Source organism: Pomacea canaliculata, linkage group LG1 (assembly GCF_003073045.1).
Source record: "Pomacea canaliculata isolate SZHN2017 linkage group LG1, ASM307304v1, whole genome shotgun sequence".
Lineage (NCBI taxonomy): Eukaryota > Metazoa > Mollusca > Gastropoda > Architaenioglossa > Ampullariidae > Pomacea > Pomacea canaliculata.
In genome coordinates this window covers 11759594-11779806 of record NC_037590.1, presented here as the reverse complement: position 1 = coordinate 11779806, position 20213 = coordinate 11759594, and the positions used below count along the sequence as shown (strand labels likewise).

General features: G+C 42.9%; 1 protein-coding gene across 3 annotated transcripts in view; it reads right to left on the bottom strand.

Moving 5' to 3' along the window:
* LOC112572006 (mitogen-activated protein kinase kinase kinase 13-like) overlaps positions 1–20213 on the bottom strand; it is a 57552-nt gene that overhangs the window by 13675 nt on the left and 23664 nt on the right. For all 3 annotated transcript variants that reach the window (XM_025251488.1, XM_025251498.1, XM_025251506.1), the window contains 8 exons: positions 12271–12470; positions 4421–4665; positions 2833–3016; positions 1956–2147; positions 1498–1656; positions 896–1054; positions 597–705; positions 244–353 (listed from right to left, as the gene is read on the bottom strand). In XM_025251488.1, the coding sequence (XP_025107273.1) occupies positions 244–353; positions 597–705; positions 896–1054; positions 1498–1656; positions 1956–2147; positions 2833–3016; positions 4421–4665; positions 12271–12443 (1331 nt within the window). In that variant the 5' untranslated portion in view covers positions 12444–12470. The remainder of the gene's footprint in view (positions 1–243; positions 354–596; positions 706–895; positions 1055–1497; positions 1657–1955; positions 2148–2832; positions 3017–4420; positions 4666–12270; positions 12471–20213) is intronic.

Genomic DNA, 20213 nt, shown 5'->3' with positions numbered 1-20213 from the left:
TCTTGAGCAGACTGTGTATGCACATGTACATATAACGTTTATGCACGCATGCAAATATCGGTAGATTTCATGTACAGACATAAGAAAGAATGGCCAAGCAATCTGGGCTTACTGAAAATGATATATTGTAAAAGTTGTTTTATTTTTACAGAAATTTTTGGTAGAATTCTTGACATTTTTCCGAGGTGAAATGCTGAAATTACTTTCATTTCTTTTCATCCATGAACTGTTCTGCTATTTTACCTCAGCTCTTCCTTTCTGCGTCTAATGAGTTCTTCCTCTAGCTGTGGCAAGTGAGAACCATCTGCCTTCATTTTCTGGAAATGTTCCTTGATTTCTTCCCTCCACAGACCCTGTTTTAATAATCCACGTAGTAAGCAGATCAGACATTCTACATTTTGCAGCATGCATGCTACTTATGCCAGGAAACTTAATAATTTATAGTTAGCATCATCAAATACTTCACAGAGAGAAAGAATGTAAGTATTGGGGTGTATATATGTATAAATTTTATTATAATACATAAAAAGTATGTATGTGACAGCATGTTTAAATGTTTGGGGTTTTGTTGTTGTTGTTGTTGCTTTTTTCTTTACCTGTGCCTCTACAAAATCCTCTCGGTTGTATTTGAGAAGTTCTGGAGAAGCAATCTCAAGGTGCATAAGAATCTGGCGAAAAGAGGGTCGATTTCTGGGCTTGGCACTCCTGCAACACAGTGGAGAGCTTACTGCAAGAAGGGGTTTCTGATGTAGTGGATTTTGAATGACATGCTTACTGCCACAAATATATGTGCACAGTGAAAAGTAATAAAATTTATTTCTGCAAAGTTGTTAATATCAGTAACTGGCTGGGTAGTTACTATTTTTATTCAACCTTTGTCATATTAGAAACTAACCAGCACTGGCGCATAAGTAGCTGAAATCCGTCAGGGCAGGTGTCTGGAACAGGCAGGTGTAGACTATTGCTGCCTACACCCCAGATGATGGCAGACGAATCTACATCCTTGTAAGGGATCTCTTTTGTCAAGATTTCCCACAGTACAACACCAAATGACCTGCATAAAAAAACCACTGCATCATTGCTTTTGTACATACTCTTTGGAAACAACAGACTTTAGAAATAACAAAATATTTTTTGAAGTTCTCTGCAGTGCCCATTGTTCACACCATGTTCTATTTATTTGCATGCTTATCATTTTATAACATCATACACCCCTTAAGAGCTGATCAATATTTTAAAACTCATATCCTCATCTAATCTCATGTTTTTTAGAAATGGAATCATTAAACATTTTCAAATGTTCAACAATGCCTTTCTATGAAAAAGAAAAAATGTCTTCCTGTGCTTCTTCTACACAATGTGCGTCTACCATTGTTTAAAACACGTTCCGACCAAATAGTTACATCAAACCTTAAAATAATTTGAAGGTCTTTTATTCTTTTCATTTGTCTTTAGGAAATGCTGAACAATAGCACTGAAGGTAATTGTAATACTCACCAAATGTCAACTTTCTCATTGCATGGTTCATTTCTGATGACTTCTGGAGCCATCCATGACACTGTGCCAGCAAATGACATCTTGGTGCTTTTTTCATTCCACTCTCGACTGGTCCCAAAGTCAGAGATCTTGACCACATCATTTTTGGCTACAAGGACACTGAGATTACACAAAAGCTGATTTAGTAAGATATGTTCATGGTTTTCACAAAAAACACAGCAAAAGAACAAAAAACTGAATAACAAAGTTGCAATGGTGTGACTAAGAGAAGTCAACTCTCCACCTCAGATCCCATTGTCATGTGCAGCCATATAATCTCAATTCAAAAGATTCTATCCTTTATGATGTACAAAATATCACTGGTTTAAAGAACTGTCAAAACATAATACAGTTTAAAATAATATAGCAAAGCGAGCTCTCTCTTCAACAAACACCACTATAGGGAAGCAAGTACTCACTTGGGCGACTTCAGATCCCGATGGATGATTTTATGTGAATGGAGGTAGTTCATGCCGCTGGCAATCTGCTTGGACCAGTCCAATACCAGACTTGGGGGGATTTCTTTGCCATCTTGCAGCACTTCGTAAAGTTGTCCATAGGGACAGTATTCCATGATAATGCAGTAGCATGGCGCTTGAGTGCAGACACCCCTGCACAAATGAAGTCATGAGTTTAGGCAAGTGCTAAATGTCAGTTTGTAGGCAATGCTCAGTATTATCTAATGGGGATGCTTTTAGAACTATGATGCACATTATTTCATGAAACACACTCCTATGTTTTGCACTGTCCCATTTGCATTTGCATTAGATTTTTCATTTAGACTATAGTTTCGATACTCTAAGCATAAGCATCTTTATAATAAGGTCTGTTTTAAAAATACAGAAGACACTGACAAAACACGCAAAGATGCTCTGAGGGTTGTTATCCTTTAAGATAAAAGTCTAATATGTGATCAAATTTTCAACTTTTCTTTTAAACAGTATGTTCTTACTATAGGTAATCGTTTTGTGATAAAAATGTAGAGATATAATAAAAACTAACATAAAATGCTAGATGATGCAAATGATTCCAAGAAAAAATATATCACTGACAAGGTTACAAGCAACAGTAGCATTATATATCATGTTTCACTCAGTCACTTTTTACTCACTAGGCTGTATCAAAGCCAACATATCTCCATCTTACCCCACCCCCTCCAACACACACACTACCACCCTCCTGCACATACACTATAGTTGGTAGAAGCATGTATAGTGACCACAGCAACTCATTTGCTTATTAAACTCAGTGGATTATTTGTGCACCATAGAATTTGCCATGCTTTTAATAACTCACTTGAAAGAAATGATGTTCGGATGGTTGAGCTTTCGTAAATTGCGAATATCTGTTTCCTTAATGTCTCTGACTTTCTTGACAGCTACTTCCTCACCACACAATTTTCCCAAGAAAACAGCCCCTTGAGCTCCACTTCCCAACCACTGCAGATCAGTGATGCTCTCAAATGGAATTTCCCAGTCATCTGGAAACACCAAGAGATACATTAAAAAAAATTGCCATCAGTACATACCTTCACATATACATTTCTTTCATGAAAAAACCAAACAACCAAAACAAACCCACACACATTTAAGTTGATTAGCTTTTCATTATACCACTTATCATTCAATGTGTTTTCCACTCTCTGCATATCAAATCTTAAAAGATAATTCAGAAAACTTTATGCTTAAAGAAAATTATCATTCAGACTATTAGCATTTAAGAAAAGCACATTTAATGTTTAGCACTGTATGACCATAAAAGCACAGTTAAACATTGTCTTTTTTCTGCTAGTAATCAGAAGTAGGCTTCTAACACAATTAATCATTTTTATCAACTAGAAATAATTGGCAATACATAGACAGTCACACTATAAACAGTTTGCAGCATGTAGTCGAAATACAATTAAAAGCTATGCAAGAGCATGAACAAAGCTACCAAGAGAAAATTTCACTTTTTTAAACTGTAAAATATTTGTAAAAATTATTACTCTTAAAATAACCTGCTTAGACCAAAGCTTAGCCCATTAACCTAACACACATAGGGGGGAAGGGGGAAGAAAAAGTTGAGATCTTGGTGAAGCATAGCAAAAAATTTAATTCCAGCACAAATCCGAGAAAGATATACTGAAGCCTTGACTGACGCATTCACTCATGCAAAAGTAGAATTATCAAGGCCTCAGTGAAGCGGCCACAGAACTGCGAATAATCAGGACTTCAGGGCTGGGAACAAAGAGGAGATTTCTCAATGCCTAAATGGCGCCCACAAAGAAGAATGACAGAAATGTGATTTTTTTTTTTTGGAAGCTCATGCCACAGAAGCAGACAAGTGAAAATGATGAAGCCATTAGGAAAGATAAAAAAAAATCCCCACATGTACACATTTGCACTAAGACTTCAGGAAACACTTTTTCAGATATGTATTAGTAAAGATGGCTGAAGCTACACTACATTTTTGCATCATGCCTAGATTATTTGCAACTATCTTTAGTATATGGTATGCTAGTCACCTCTTTATTCTCCGGTGCTTACAGAATTACAGGTTTTTTGTGAAGTCTACAGTTAAAAAGGGGGAAACAGTGCAGGAACACATATTACTTCAGATTATAAACATGTGGCAATGTATCACCAGTCAAAATACATAGTAAAAGGTTAGTTGTACGTGTCAGAGATGGGTACAGGGGATGGTGCTTTGTCATGCTTATGATAACATTTTACATTTATAGCTTTTGTTTTTAATAAGCTGAACATTCTGTCACAAACCATGTCTCCCTTGTCCCTCCTTGAAAAAAATTTAACAAAAAAATGCAAACCTGTATTTGTTCTTACATCTAAACTGTACAAGAGTGTTCTTATTTTCAAACCTAGGGAAAATTCATTTCACACACCTTGCTGCTTGAGTTCGGCAGCTGCTGCTTTGCCAATGATGGTCCACACTGGGCGGAGACATCCAAGTAGTCCGTCAAAAAATCCACGCTGTGTGCCGTCTCGGTACCCCACATCAACGCTGCTGCTACGGTTGTGAGTGGGGGTGACTGGGGCAGAGCGAGCTGTGGTGTTGGGTGGGCTGGAAGAAACGTCCGACTTCTCGGTAAGGCTCAGCTGGTCTGCATCATGCTCCAGCCTGAGCATGCTGGAGACAAAAGACAAAAAGAAGAGAAATCAGCTCATCTTAAAAGGTAGTCTGCATTGGTTCGCAATATCAGAAAACAGCTTTGATCTTGATATACAGTATTGTTATAATTATTGTATATGGTTTGATATCATCATAGTATATTGATATATATATATTACTATGTGCACATGTACTTCCCGGCCAGCCAAATTCACAGTAATCTTTTTAAGGACTTATACAAAACTGGCTTAGGGTCTCTGTTACCACGATTCAACAATTCCTTATTAATGCATTAATTCATTCACAGCAATTGTATACAGAAAGAAAACACTGTAATCTTCACATTGCTGACATATTAACACAAGAAAACAAAATATAAGTTGATAACAAAATGACTTCAATGGTGACAGATTTTGCTGTTCTGTGAAATAATTGAGTGAGAAAAGGGAATTGCTGCTGATCGCTGGCTGCACTTAAAGCAAAATATGTTTACTGCTAATAAGATTTTTTGCTCAGTTCATTTCTTTACTGATGGTGAAAAGAGGCACACCTCAGTCTGAGACAAGAAATCGGCTGCATGCTGGTCGGGCGATGCACCTTAGTGCTTCCACCAAACGGATCTGTTAGAAACTGTGTATGAACACACTCAGACCATCCAGTGTCTTGGCAATTTTTGTATATAGCAGGTGTTGAGGTATCACTGCATGAGTGACAAAGAATAGCTGACCCCTTGTTACATAGTTTATATGAACAACAAAACCAGTTCCCTCATAAGAAACAGAAACAAGTTAACCCTCATCATACATCTCCCACGAGAGACAAAATGTTGACCTCTTGTCCCAATCAGTGTTTAAGCAACAGAAACAGTTGACTTCTGGCAGCAAACACTGTATAAGCGACAAAACAGTTGAAGCCTCGTCATAAATACCACATAAAGCACCCTCTCCTCCACTTCACGGAGGACGTGCATGTCCTAATCTAACGCTTAAAGATTGTTCCACTCTGATCCCTCACTAATTCTCTGCAGCACAATAATCGTCTGTGGTGCCATTCATTGCACTAAACCCTTCTGGTCCAACTCCTGGCAGACTAGAGACATAAGTCCGACTCCATCCGTCTTCCATTCTAAGACATGACAGATCTTCGTCTAGACCCAGATAATGAAAGGCGAAAAGATTGCAGAAAGTGAAAAAGAACAACAGCAATTTTCGTTCCCCGGCATGGGCAATGTTTGCTGCTGCAGCTACTTCTGTTCCAGACTGCCATCTCTTTTAAACCTTTTAGAGTCTGCACGTCAAGCAGCGCTCTCGTCAACAGGGCTAAATAAAGAGCCGGGGATATAAATTCCCTCCTTCTTTCGGCAGTGGGTCAGTGGCATATACCGTCGGATCGCAGTTTGCCATCATGTTGGAGCTGCCTGATGGCCTCAGGCGGTTGAAATGCCTGTTGTAGCCAAGCCGCCCCGTCCTTGCTGTCGCCACCTTCTGTGGCTGTTTCTGGATCCTAACGTCGATACACGTCAAAGGCCACACGTCAAGACTTCTTGGGTTGCGCTTAACACTTCTTGCGCATGCGTCATTATTATCGGAAATGACACCCATTCGTGGTCTGATGTTCAGGCTAAAGACGCTCCCACCATCTTCACCTGACCTTTCGGGGGATCATTATTCTTGCTGCAGTTTTTTCCAAGAGAAGTTCACTGGGAATGCGTCCATATTGGAGCGCCTTCGTGCTCTCCGCGTGGGGTTCTGCCCAAGAAGTGATGTTCGACTTTATTCAAATGTTTGCCAAAGTCTTGGACTTTGTGTGACATTTGATCAACATCAACGACTCCTACAGTATCTTTACATTCTTCATCTTTGATACAATTGTGCATCCTGATGTAGTGGCAGCGATAGTAATGTTTTGCGGTCTTCTAGTGCGATGTTGTTGTTTTTTTTTTCAGAATGCAGACTTCTCCAGACATAAAATGCGAAGTTTCCTATCAGAATACAAATCTTTGCTGCAAGAAAGGATGAATCTGATGGCGTTTCTTGAAGAAATTTAGTTGGCTTCGTAGAATTGGCCTTTCAAAGATTTTTTTTTAAAAATCCTTGAACATCCTTACTTCGTGTACAGCAAGGACATTTGTCAAAATAACTTCTAAAGATAAATTTTTATTATTCGTTTTCCGAGCATAGTATATTCGTGCTGATACAAACACTAGTGCTAGAAAGTTTTCCCAAAGAAAGAATCTAACACTCTCTCACTCCCCCACTCACTCCATAACTCACATCATAGCACTGACATCGCCACCATTAGGAGAACATAGGGCGAGAGGGAGGGGGAGCGAGGGAAGGAGGCCCAGCAGGCCCGCAAGGCCCACTCTATTTGCAGTCCACGTGAAGGGTACACAGGCTGGGGGAGTTAAGATGCTACGTTGAGTCTTGATGTGAATTCGATCCGCCTTAATCAAACTTCACTGCCCACAATTCTTCTGCGCTAAGTCATTCCTTGGATGAGTTCTCATCTTGTGTCAGGAGGTTGACTTCTGGATCGACTTCTCTGCTGCTTGTCGCGTGTGTCGGCTTTGCTGCCCACTCTCCGCATCCCGAGGCCCGCACGTGAAGCTAGGCCGTGACGTCAGGCACCCGACACGTCCTCGAAGCTGTGACGTCAGTACCTAGTCGCTCGCGACTCTCGCGTCTGGTCGACTCGCCTGACCCTGACGTCCCCCTGAGGTCCTACGACCTTCTGATCCCACGAGTGAAGGAAACCCAAGTTATTTTCGAAAAGTCGCTTGTTGCCTGGCAGGGAGTGTTTGTTTGTTTAGGTTTACGCAGGTTTACAGTTCAAGCCTTCTAACGGCTGCTCGTCTGTGAAGTGGCCGCGTCAAAGGGCGGCTGACGTGAGCAAGGGACGGGAAAACTCGATGGGGAGAGCGTGGGCAGTGGTGGTGAGCCAAATCCTATGAACGCCAAAGCATGACCATCGGCCCACACAAGGTGGACTTCCTACCCACACGGGGGGCAGTGCTCCTGACAAACAAAACATGACTACAGTTCGACTAACCCTCGTCTGCAAACTGCTCTAGCCTACTGGGATCGGCGGGATGTTTCACCAAGAACGCCTCGCCAAGATGCCTCGATACAAAAATGTCCGAACCCCTGTTGCTTTTATTTTTACCCGCTGGGACATTCGCTGACACGGTGTTTATTGACATGACAGGGGAATGTTTGCTGATACGGTATTTACTGACACAATATTTGCCGAAAGTGTGTTCATCAAAGCATGGAACATAATTTTTCTTTCCCTCCTCAGTCCTGTACTATCCCACCTCTCTCTCTCTCACTCACACACACATTGCGTGCAGTGCATCGCACAAGGGAATGAAATCGTCAAGCATTCCAACGAACAAAGAATGCCCTCTCTGATTAAACCGGCGATGGTGAGCTACGTAACCATAACAACTGAAAAAATATGCCCTTCTTTGTGCTTGTCTCGAGAGATCGATTCTCCGATGAAGCGGCAGGCAAGAGAACTTTCCTCGACATGATACGAGAATGTTCGCTGAGAAATGTTTATTGACATGATAGGGAATGAGAATATTCGCTGACACAATTAATCGACATAAGGAATGCTCACCCAAGCGGCGTTTAGTGACATGATATGGGAATATTCGCTGAGACAAGTGGTTAATGACATGATACGGCAGTGTTCACTGAAACCGTGTTATTCAAAATCACAGGGAACATGTGTATGTACTACACAGCTGAATACTGGTGAATATTTCTCCGAACATTTTTTTAAGTATGTGATGCTAAGTACTTTGCAATTCTGTGCTACTCTAAGTTTCCAGTCCAATGAAAAAAAAAAAAAAAGAGTGGGAGGGGCACCAAACCTTCCTTTCTCGTATGGTTAGTTGTTCCATGCCATTTCCTAACTCCGATGCTATTGGTGCAGAAAGTTTTACCAGAAATCACAGAATAATTGTACGCCTGGTATAATCAATCAACCATTCTAATGCTCAAGCTCTCATTCACACCAATAAATCTGTAAATCAATCAATCAATCCGATCCCCTCGCACCCTCCACCCACATACTAACCCACCCACATGCACAGAGAATACAGTTTCTGGCTGGGCGTTATCTGAGAGACGAGGGTGGTAGCCAGCTCAGCGCCCAATGAATATGGATGGTAAGACGAGAGCACCCAGCCCCGCGCGGGCAGGAAGCACACGGGTTTCGTCAGGGCTGCAACCCATATTCCAGCAGCTCCATGTCCTCTGCCAGCCTCTGCAGCACAAACTTTCAGGACCGGGCTCTCACTGGCTCTCCCAGGATGCTTTCGCCAAATGGCCGGTCTCCTGGCGGACACTGGCAGTTCATCAAGACCCGGCCATTCGCCGGCAATCCCAGAAGCCCCGGTTCGCCGCAACCATCATCGATAGGTCAGAACAGGATGCAGAAAAAGATCTATAGAAACTGTCAGACTTTCAGCTTTTCTGCCACCACCCTCCCACTTCCCCTCTACCCCCCACAGAGCGATGCATCTCGCAGTTCACCGTCCTGAAATAAATTTCCTCCCGTCTTCTGCCCGTGTTCGGCTGCGCACTATCCGCGACCGGAATCATACTGATGTCCGGGATGAACTCCCTTCCTCGCCCCCACCCCACCTGCAGACCTCTGGTATAATGTCTCGCCGGGTCTTTCCTAAAAAAAAATCAAAAGATGTTTTAAAAAGGCTAACTTGCATTATTTCTCCAGCGTTTCTTCTGCAGACAAAAGATGGGGACCCTGCGACTCGCATGCTGCCGGAGGCTGTTTTTTTTTCCCCCATCCTTCCAGCATCCCTACTTCAACAACTTCCTAACTCTCAAGCAATCCCTAGTCCCATTTTGTACATAATTTGCGTGAAATATGTCTGCAAGGCAACTTGGGGCAGATTCTTTATATTTCCCACATTTACAGAGGATACTTCGGAAAATAATGAATCGCATGGTATTTAGAAATGCTGCATCACGAACAACTTTCAGTTAGATGAACAATGTATCAATGTATGCCAGGAAGACATTTGCCCATTTCGTGTCTTGACCAAAGTGAGAATGCAAGGACGCTAATTCCGAAACCTGCAAGTGTCTATAAAAATTACACTGCAGAGTGGAAATGATGCTAATTCTTAGCTGAATGACTGTTACAGTGGAAAACAATCGTAACTACCAGGCGTTTATTGCAATAACAAATATCTCAAGTTCAGCAGGTAACGAGATACGTAAATTACACACAGATAAAATAGCAATAGACCACCGCCACCACCACCACCACCAACACCGCCACCACCACCTAACACACACACACAAACGCCACCCGACAGCGCCTACCACAATTCTCCCATCCCCCACCCCTGCCACCACAATCCTCCCATCCTCACCCCTACCCACTACCCTCCGTACAGCCAGTCGCCGGCCACGTGACCGGTCACACAGGCGGCCTGTGTTCACTGTTACCCTCGCTGATGAACACGTGCAGGCCGATCGATACGCCACCTATCTCTGCGGCTCAAGGTCGCCTGGAACTTGGCGGCCACCTCCATCATTTCCTCCCAGCCACCCTCCTATCCCTTCCTTCTGACCGCAGACGATCAAGTCGATGAGTTTTCTTGTCGTTTACTGGAGCACAACAGCCTCTCATCACAGTCCGCATGTTAAGCAGCTGCTAGTCAAGGGACAGCCAGGCTTCCATCTCTCCCTCGCCCCCATCTTTTCTTTGCTCTATTTTTGAAATGTTGTTCTATAGGAGACAAGACTGAATGTGAAAATAACTGGTGCACCGAAAAGACCCGGCTGGACGGACAGACGGCTGGCTCTCATGTCTGGAGCGCTATACTTGGTGTCTGTAGGTTGCATCTTCTGACCGCTGTACTCCACTCATGCCGGCATTCCAGCTCTTTGCCAGGACACCCTTTCTTTGCTTCGTGACTAACCTAAGAAGCTCAGCCCTACGAATCGTAAATCTCTTCCTGACGATCGACTCTCCGCTCGGACGACGAACCTGTCTTCCTGGGGCCCGGAGTGCTGCCAGACAGGACTTGCCGAGCGAGTGGCGCCCTCACGCCATGGAAGGCATTGCCATGCTCTTCGCAGACTGCAAAGTGAAAGGCAGCTGTGGTGAGCTTGGCAGCTGTGACTTCATCACAAGGGAACCTTTAAACCCACTAACGACACCTGCAGCTAAAAAGAAGATAGAACAGTGATGCTCGTGGTATCTGGGGAGTAGAAACAAGCACCAGTTACCTGGCGAGGGCAGGTAACCTCTAATCCTAACCTGCTTCGGGAACGTTTATAATTGTCAAGTGATGTCCAAAGAGGTCAAAAGTTCAGTGATGCCATTTTCACGTCGTTAGTCATCTGTACACAGCGTCAAATGACCATCACAAACGACAGCACCACAGTGAGCATAATTCAATAAGAGTCCTGGAACTGGGCACGCGAAAGGATTAAAAGAGGGAAAACCCGGGATCGATGGACGGTTATTGGCCACTGGACACCAGAGGCACTGAGGTACACAGAGGTACACGGTGTCACTAGGCGTTCGCACTGAAGCTCCGTTTGTCGGTGGTCGTCGAGGCCGACAACTCTGAGGAGATTTCACGGGGATTTTACGAGGGAGCAGACAGGTAGGTCAAGCCAGCATCTGACAATTACCGGTTCACCTGTGTCACCAGTGACACCGACTGCGCGTGGGTTTTCCCTGCTCGCAGGCCGCACATCCGTCATGCACGTGGGTGGTGACCCTCTTGCCACTGCTGCAGTGGTGGTGGTGGAGGAGGGGGCATTTTCCTCCATGCAACTCTCGCCTCGCAAGCGATGTGGTAATTACGACCAACATGGATGAGTCAACGTTAGATGAACATTTCTCCCTCTCTCTCTCCCACACACACGTATGTTTAACAAGAGATCTTGCACCTGTTTGCTCAGCCCGGGGATCAGCTAAATCGGATGCACACCTGTTTTAGCAGATTAACATGTTTTGGCCAACGATGCTGTACTTGATGCATCTTCACACTTAATACCGTCTAAGGCAGAGAAAGGAATGAGCAAGGTTTCAAATAACACTATAAGCACTGGAAGGCTTAGAGTAACTTCCCTTTCCGATTATCGTCCCTTCAAAACGACAGCGAGTCAGCTGTACGACGAGAACAAAGGAGGACAATAGATAGCCAAGTGTCTATGTGATGAACATGTAACAGAAGTCACGTTCTGCTGCCGACATAATTAACAAACAAAAATTAAAGTACAAAGCTCTTTGTCAACAGCTGGAAAGAAACACAAGGTTTTGTAGTCAGTTGGCTGTCCAAGAACCCAGGTTACTTGAACTGTTGGCAGAACTTCTACGGACACAACTTCTGGACAACGGTTGGCAAGCACTCTCGTAAAAAAAAAAACTTGCTGACTGCGGTTGGCAAGACTCCATGGAAGAAGCTGCAGACAGCTGTTGACTAGACATCTAAAAGAACTTGAACACAGCTGTTGGCAAGACTCCAGGGGAAGGGGTCCTCACAAGGAACTGGAGGACGTCTGGAACAGGGACTCGTCTAGAGCTGCTGGCAAGAGAAAGCGCACGTGGGGCGAGCGGCTTACTTACCTATTGGAAAACTCGAGGTCGGAGCTGGTGGTCAGCACGTGCAGCGTGTTGGGCGAGTTGCGGCTGTACATGGGCTCATCTTTCCTGGGGATGTCGATGGCGGCGCTAGCGCAGCGCGCGGACATGCTCTCCGGGCACGAGTGAGGAGGCTGCATGTTACGCTCCAGCGTCATCCTCACCAGCGACCTTCACCGCACAGTCTGAAACAGCAAAACCCGGCGTGAACACCAGCACACACTGCCTAGCTTCCTGGGTCTCAGACAGCACGTTCAAGTAATGGACAGTACCCCTTCCCCCGCCAAAATAAAAAAAAAAAAAAAAAAATGAAGGAATATTTATCAAGTACAAAGGCGACAGCGAAACCCGTCTTTAATAATGTAAATAAGTCCTTTTACTACTAAAAACTCATGTACAAGGGGTAAACGATTTTTAACAGTCATTTACACGAAATGCCATTAAAAACAAACAAACAAACAAACAAAAAAACTGCAACTAGGAAGCCGTTCGGGTTACGGTTTACACATACATTAAAATCGCATATCCTTTTCACACAAAGACTGCTGTGGTTATTTTTTTTAAATAAATATTCCACTTCCTGCTCGCACTGAGACAGCAACGCTCTGATAGCAACAGATATCTGATACAACTTTCTCATATAACGTCCTTTTCACAGAAAACAACTACAGTCTTGTCACTTAACGTCCTTTTACCGTCTTTTAAAGATCAGGAAGTTGGCTAGTTCTACAACAATTTTTTTCCCCTGATATACAACAGTTGAAACATAATGACGCTGTTCTTCACGCTGACAGGTTCAAACAGGTGAACCTCAGGAGCAGACCGGTTCGCTATTGCCCACAGCCATGATCAATAAACCTCGACAGACGCCAGCGCAATTCGTTTTCATCAGCAGGTGGAAGGAGTAAACCCTAACCAAGCCTTTTGTCATCATGGCCTGCCTGGTGACAGACCTAGCGAGGGCGATTCGTGCAACAGTTCAAAAGCTTAAACCTAAAATAAACCACTGCTAAAAATACAAATAATTAAAAAAAAGCAAAATATAATAAAACAATCAAATCAAAACACGAAGCAGGACCTTCTTTTGTTGTTTATTGCGCAAAAACACTCAGTTAAGGCAGTTGTTCCACCTGAAGTGGCCAATGATACGTTTACAAACAGAAAAAAAATACATTCAGAAATATATGGTTCCTACACCTTTCACAGACCCTGACATTAATTTTGTTATTGACAGGAAATGAAAGCCGACAAAGCATGTCCAACTTCAAGGCCATGCCGACTATTTTCGTTGGCATGAGTATTGAGTGGATGATCGATCTCTTCTGTTTCTCTCACAGAAGAAACGATGACTTTCCGAGCTGGAGATCAGAGCTGACTAATCAACATCGTGGTCTGTAGCAAGGATGTAACCCGGCAAAACAACATCCGTGGTCTTCCGTTAATGCGAAACAGCCACAAGATTTGTAATTTTGTGGATGTCAAGCGCGGTGAGCCTTGCTCTGGCTGAGCTACTGTGATATGAAAGCTTACATTATTATTATTATTCTGCCATCCGTTATTTGTTTACACGCTGACCCAGGGTCGCGACTTTGTTTTATGCTGACTTGGACAACCGATTCGTTTTACGCATGTACTAACATTCGAACACTGTTGGAAGCTTAAATTCTTGACCATGATCGCTTTGTCTGCTTAATGATTATCCAAGATACAAAACTACTATATATATATATGTGTGTATCAAAACAAAGCGTGTTTGCCAAAGAATTACAATTACAAAACAGCAACGATAATTGTAGCAAAAATCTCATGGAAAACAATGTTTGGACCGATGCATACTTCGGGTGACCAGACAATGGCGATCAGAAGGGAACATCAACTTTCTCTCTACACATATTAAACTGGACGACGAAGCAACTGCACAACCATCACAGTGAATCACCTGTTGCAGGGTCTCTTGCCACAAAATAAACACGGCAATTGCTATGGAAATATAAGATGAATACATCACAGTTTTCAGTTTGAAATGCTTAAATTTGATTGAATCCATTGGTCAACAACCGCTCGTTGTCCAGCCCCACTCCCTACAGCACAACTGTATGACAACATGTTATATGATTCCTGGAGTCTGTGCATTAGATGTAACCAACCTACAAGAACATACAGCCTATCAATGTCATTTTTTTCTCAAAGTAAGTGAACTGGTTAGCAGCAAGATATTCTATAAAAAAAAAAAAGGCAGAATAGTTTCACTGAATGAAAACTCTGAGCAGCACGGTGGGAACAATGGTAACAAAGCTAAGTAAGAAAATAATGTCTTGAATTATTTTTCACCCTATAACAATTCTTAAGCATCATACTAATAACTTTCAGTATTTCGTTCCGAAAACTGTTGTTCTGATGCTAAAGAGTCGCCAATACAGCCAGTCTAACGACAGAAGGTGCTGATGGCCATTGAAGAATCGTCTTGTAAAGTGCGTATTGTGTATGTACGAGATGTTACAAATTTGTCAACTTATCGTTCTCGTCGCTGCAAACGATCAGCAAGGTAGATGAATGTTTACCATCGATCCTAGTTCATGTCGAAAGAAAAGCAAGATTCGAACTGTGTAAGGCTCTTCAATCGTCTTTTTTTTTCAGCCCTCTCCCTTCTCCCTGTCTGCTCCTACCAGGCTTGCTGGGAGTGGGAGAGCGCCATCAGCAATGGCGGGAAGCCAGGCGCACGCTGATTGCTAAGAGAGCAAAAGGCAATTCTCACACCTAGCGGGTGCTCGTGACAGTTTTCCTAATACGTTAAGCTGCACAGAAAAGAAACCTTTTAAGACATGTAGGGCTGGTGGGCGACCGGCCTTTATCACATAAAACATCAACGTGGGCAGGACAGGAGGGAGGGTCCAAGATCCTGGCATACAAAATAGAACAGTACAATCGTTCTCTGTTTAACAGAGTCCATGCAAACAAGTGCATGTGCGACTGCTGGTGCGTTTATGTGTGTGTGTCCTGTCAAAAACCAAAAGAAACAACTCGGTAAATGCCGGGATGGTATTCGAGTGCTTCTGTGATTAAACCGTGTCAACGCTAACACCTATTATACCAACTCATTGTCTGGTGATTTCAACACGTGTTACTTTATTTATAATATTTATAGTTTATAATCTTCTACCAAGCTTCATCTTCTTTCTCTCTCTCTCTCACACACACACAAGTCCTACAAAAGCCCTGAAAACACTGCCAGCCTCAGCCCTGCAGCGAGAACAGAAAATTCCGGGAACTCCAGAGATTTCTCAGATGTCGTGCGGCCGTACTGGATGCACGCGCATCAAATCAAGTATGTAACTGGAGCAACGTACTGAAAACTAGACGCCAATCGAGCATCTGCAGTTTAGGAAAACATCTGTCTGGGTGAATTCACTATTAACAAGAAAAGCACACAACTGACGTGTTGACATTCTCTGTCGCTCACTCGCAAGCGAGCGTGGTTTGCAACTGGCGAGGGCCATAAACTGGGGTGGGCAAGGACAATCTCTATACAGTTTCTACATCGATTTTCACCCGACGAGTAAGCACAGCCATTGCTATGTTCGGATGGCGAGGACAGAAAACAACTCAAGCACCGACAAAGGCCGCACGCTAAGATGGCGTCTGATCAATGGCAACACGTGTACCTTAGAGGACTGATGGCTGGGTGGGGCGTGCGAGGATGGGGGATGAGGGAGGGATAGGTAGTTTCATCTGTCAGGCAAGAATTGCGACTTATGATAAAAAAAAAAAAAAATAAAAAAGCTTCATAGGTCTATCGGCAAGGCCAGCAACCACGTGATTTGTTATCTCTCCCCTCCCCCGCCAGTCACCGCCGTGTGACCAGAATAACAACAATGCACACAATTATACACAACTAAGTGCATACACTTATTTCTCTCTCTGTACTGTAGGAGTAGAGTGGGCACACAAAAACAGAACAAAGGTGAATGACTTTTGAACGGGATCAGTGAATCAATGGGAACAGGTTATCTGCAAGTATACTTATGAACAGCTGTTGATTTGTCAACAAGGCACGCCCGGTCGATGTATATTAACTGTGACGGCGGATACATAATAAGATCTGGTGTTTGGGATTTTACAAATTCATCGACGATGTCAACGATTGGCAAAGAGTGTTGACGAACAATGGTACAGCAAGGTATGCACGTGCGTACAACCGACACACACAGACACACAGACAAGCCAAGAGGCCGAGAGTGTAATATTCAGTCTGTACTGTCCGCTGGTCAATGGCCTCCCCTTCTTCTGTCAAGTGGTCTGGTGGCGCAACGGTTAGCGCCTGTCACCAATGTTGTGAGGACTGGTAATCCTGGGTTCAAATCTCGTCTTGGTCTCTTCATGTGGTACTTCTTTACAAGGCAGGCTGCATTGCCGAGAAGCGCAAAACACCAAATCCACTCCCACCCCCGCTCCTCCCTTGTACTTTAGACGCCGCAGATGGACCAGCCACATGACCGTTCACCGTAGGTCGCCGCACTTTACTTACCAGCGACACTATCAGCCGCTTCCTGCTGCCGTGACAACAGCTGGGCCCGCTACTGGTCTGTTTACATCGCGAGTAGGCTATTGTTTTGTTTACACCGCGAGTAGGCTATTGGTTTGTTTACACCGCGAGTAGGCGACAGGTCTGTTTACATCAGGCACATATCCCGGTACTCGACAATCAGACATCATCACCACGCAAATCTGTCCCTGGTACTCTTGCACCTGTCGGCCAGTGCATCGCCGTTTTTTTTTTCTTTTCCAGCAAATTGCTTTCTCCCAGGGATGCCGCAAACGCCGATCAATACTAATTCTCGATCCACCTCTGGCGAGGACGTCGGTTACAATGATCAGGTGGCAGCGCCGCGTGCGCCTTTGTGAAGAAGGGATAAAAGAGGGGCGAGAGACAATAAAATGCACGTGAATAATTTATGAAGACTTATTCAAACGACGCAGTTACCGTTTTCCACAGTCGTAATACAAGTTGTCTAAAGAATACTTTTTTCAGTTTACTTCTCTCCACTTCTTGGCACATTCATTTTGGGCGGTCCGGTGGTGCCTGTCACCAATACAGTGAGGGTTGGCTGCCTTGGTTTCAGCTCTCATTTCGGGCACAATGTTCTTTTTCCGCAAGTGGCATCTGTTTACAGGACTGGCTATCTTGCTGTGATATAGCCTTAGTTGCTGGATCGCCATAAAACTCCAATCTCCCCCTCCCTCCATATTCCTTTTCTTATTCCGTTTATCATTTCACGTCCTGTGAAACGATATTTTGAAGTAATTACTGTTATTCTTATACACAGAGAGTATAATATATATGTGTTGTGTGTGTATGTTTATATATAGACACATAAAACAACTTCCTCTAAACAAATGAAACAGACAGTGACAAACCTAAAGCTGTTTTAACAACTATGACAATATCCCATACTGTGGATGACGAGGTTACAGATAATGAAGAGTTACACCTCAAACGTTACAGCCCAAAGGAGCATTTTAAACAAAGATGTACTTTTAGTTGCATACCTCAGTTAATTAAAAATGAAGCATTTGAAAGGAAAATATGGTTCCTGTGTTTGGATGTACCAAAAGAGTGTATGCCTGTTGATATTTTAGTCTGTTTTTAAAATGTGGTAACTGTCTGTTTCTAAATTGTTTATAAACCAGTACTTGTTGGAATGGCTTATTTTGAACCCTATACTTTGTACTCTTATCAGCATGTGCGGTAGTGAACGTCCATAAAATAACAAGTCTAATGACATCACATAAACAAAAGGAATTACAAGAAAATATAAGCGATTCTTTCATCAGAAAAGATGTGGATGATGCACGTCTGAGCATTCCTTGTATCATAAGGTAATTGGAAATCAAACCTGGAATTGCAAAAGTTATATTACTTTACATCATATATCTCATATTATCTTTGAATTACTGACTTTTACTACTTTGATATATCAGTGGTTTGTGATATTTGGGCAGTTTATTATTTTAATCATGTTTCTTACTGCTGCCTGTAATGGATAGTCTGTACTTAGTGAAACTGCCTGCCCACTCTTTAGTTCTTCATTTCTATGTTAAGAATGTAATAAAACTGCCTTAGATTATAACGAAGTGGTTATACTTTGATAAGTTGTGTATTTATTAGGCCAATACTTGCTGGAAAACCAGTCAATAAATTCCATCTTGCTGGAATTAGTGAACAAAAATGCAATGCCTGGTGATGTGTGCCTATCAAACAGCACGCCATTCGCCTTAATCAAGATGTTTATAGAGCCTCCACACGCTCAAACTCAGGTCAAATTTTGATATCTGAACAAAAACTAAGCAACCAATCTTTAAATTGACTTCCAGCTAAAAGCAGAGACATGGCCTGCCCACACACCATTGAGAAGAAAAAAATCGTTGGATCCCTGTGGTGTCTACAGCCAACAGCAGACTTTGTCAGGGTCTCTGGAGTTACTGTTTGAGGAAGAAGATTTCTAATGAATAAACACTTGAAGTGAAAGAGAATGGTGGTGTTGATGAAATGTCGCTCTTGGCAGAAAGAAGCACCAGTCGCCTGGTAAAAAGTTTTACAAGTTACAGTACTTAACGAATCTACACTAAAAGTTTTTCACCTAAAACAAACGACGGTTTAGCAATGTTTGCAGGCATTTCGACATTTTTTACCGATGTAAACGCAGACAAGGAAGACAGTGATCAACCGACATAAAGTGGTCTTTCCAGTTAGGGTGAAGGTCACATGCCGGCATAATTATCCGAAAATGCGGAAATCCAAAAACGAGGAAATTGAAGAAAGTAGCCAGTACCGTCCCAGACATGCTTTCATAAAAGAGAACCAAACCGATTTCACTGTTACATCACTGATTTACTTCTTGCCTGGATTCTTGCTTCTGGCCACGTGACCCAATACAACCCAACAATGCTTTGTCTGCGCATGCGCAATGACCGATGAACCGATTATGTAATTCTAGATGCTTCTAAATTTTCGTTCTGCGCCCAAATTCTTTATTTTTGTTGAAAAAGTGTATCTGCCTTATGTAAGTAGAACTGAAATGCTGAGAGCGCTCATTCGCTTCTGTACACACACACACAAAGAAAGAAAATAAAAAAGTGAAAGGACGTGCCCTTTACCGCTCACCAACTACTCGACCTTACAGTGCATCTGCGCAAACTTTCTTATTACCTGGTCTATTGCAAAACTAATTGATTACATGTCATGGATCTATTATTTCCTAAAGCTTCTTGTCGACCTCCCATAATGTTCAATGAAGAAGGAATAACTGATAGTGTGCTACTGTTTTGTTGCTCTTCTTTTATCATGGCTATTTTAATATTATGTCGTTTGTTATCATGATTTTCCTCCTGTATGTGTGTATACGTGTCTGCGTGTCTCATAAAGACATGAAACCTCGCATACACACGACACACGACAGCAACCAGCTGACTTCTGACTCCCACCTACACCAGCAGGACCTTGTGTACAATGGGTTGAAAGGATTAAATTCTTGCGCAGTATCTCCTGTCATCATCATCATCCCACTTCCTCCCTACCACTCCTATTCTCTCGCTGCGCTCGTCACTCCAAAACTTACTCCTTTTAAATGCTCTACATGAGCTCACACCATCAGCTATGCTGACAATTCCCTGAAATGTGTACTAGAATTAAAAACAAGTTTATGAGACCTCTGGCTGTTTTATCATGTCTGCACCAGACTAAAAGTATTTGACCTGACTGCGCTTAAGCTGGACTCAAGATATATATAAGTCTCTGATACGTGGAACCTCAGTTACTAAAAAGTTTCTCTTTGAAAATAAAACTGTCTTCAACATGCCTGGAGAAACATGATTTACCTTTTCTATCTTAACTACTGATTCTTTATTCTACTTTCTCTACTCTGCCGAGC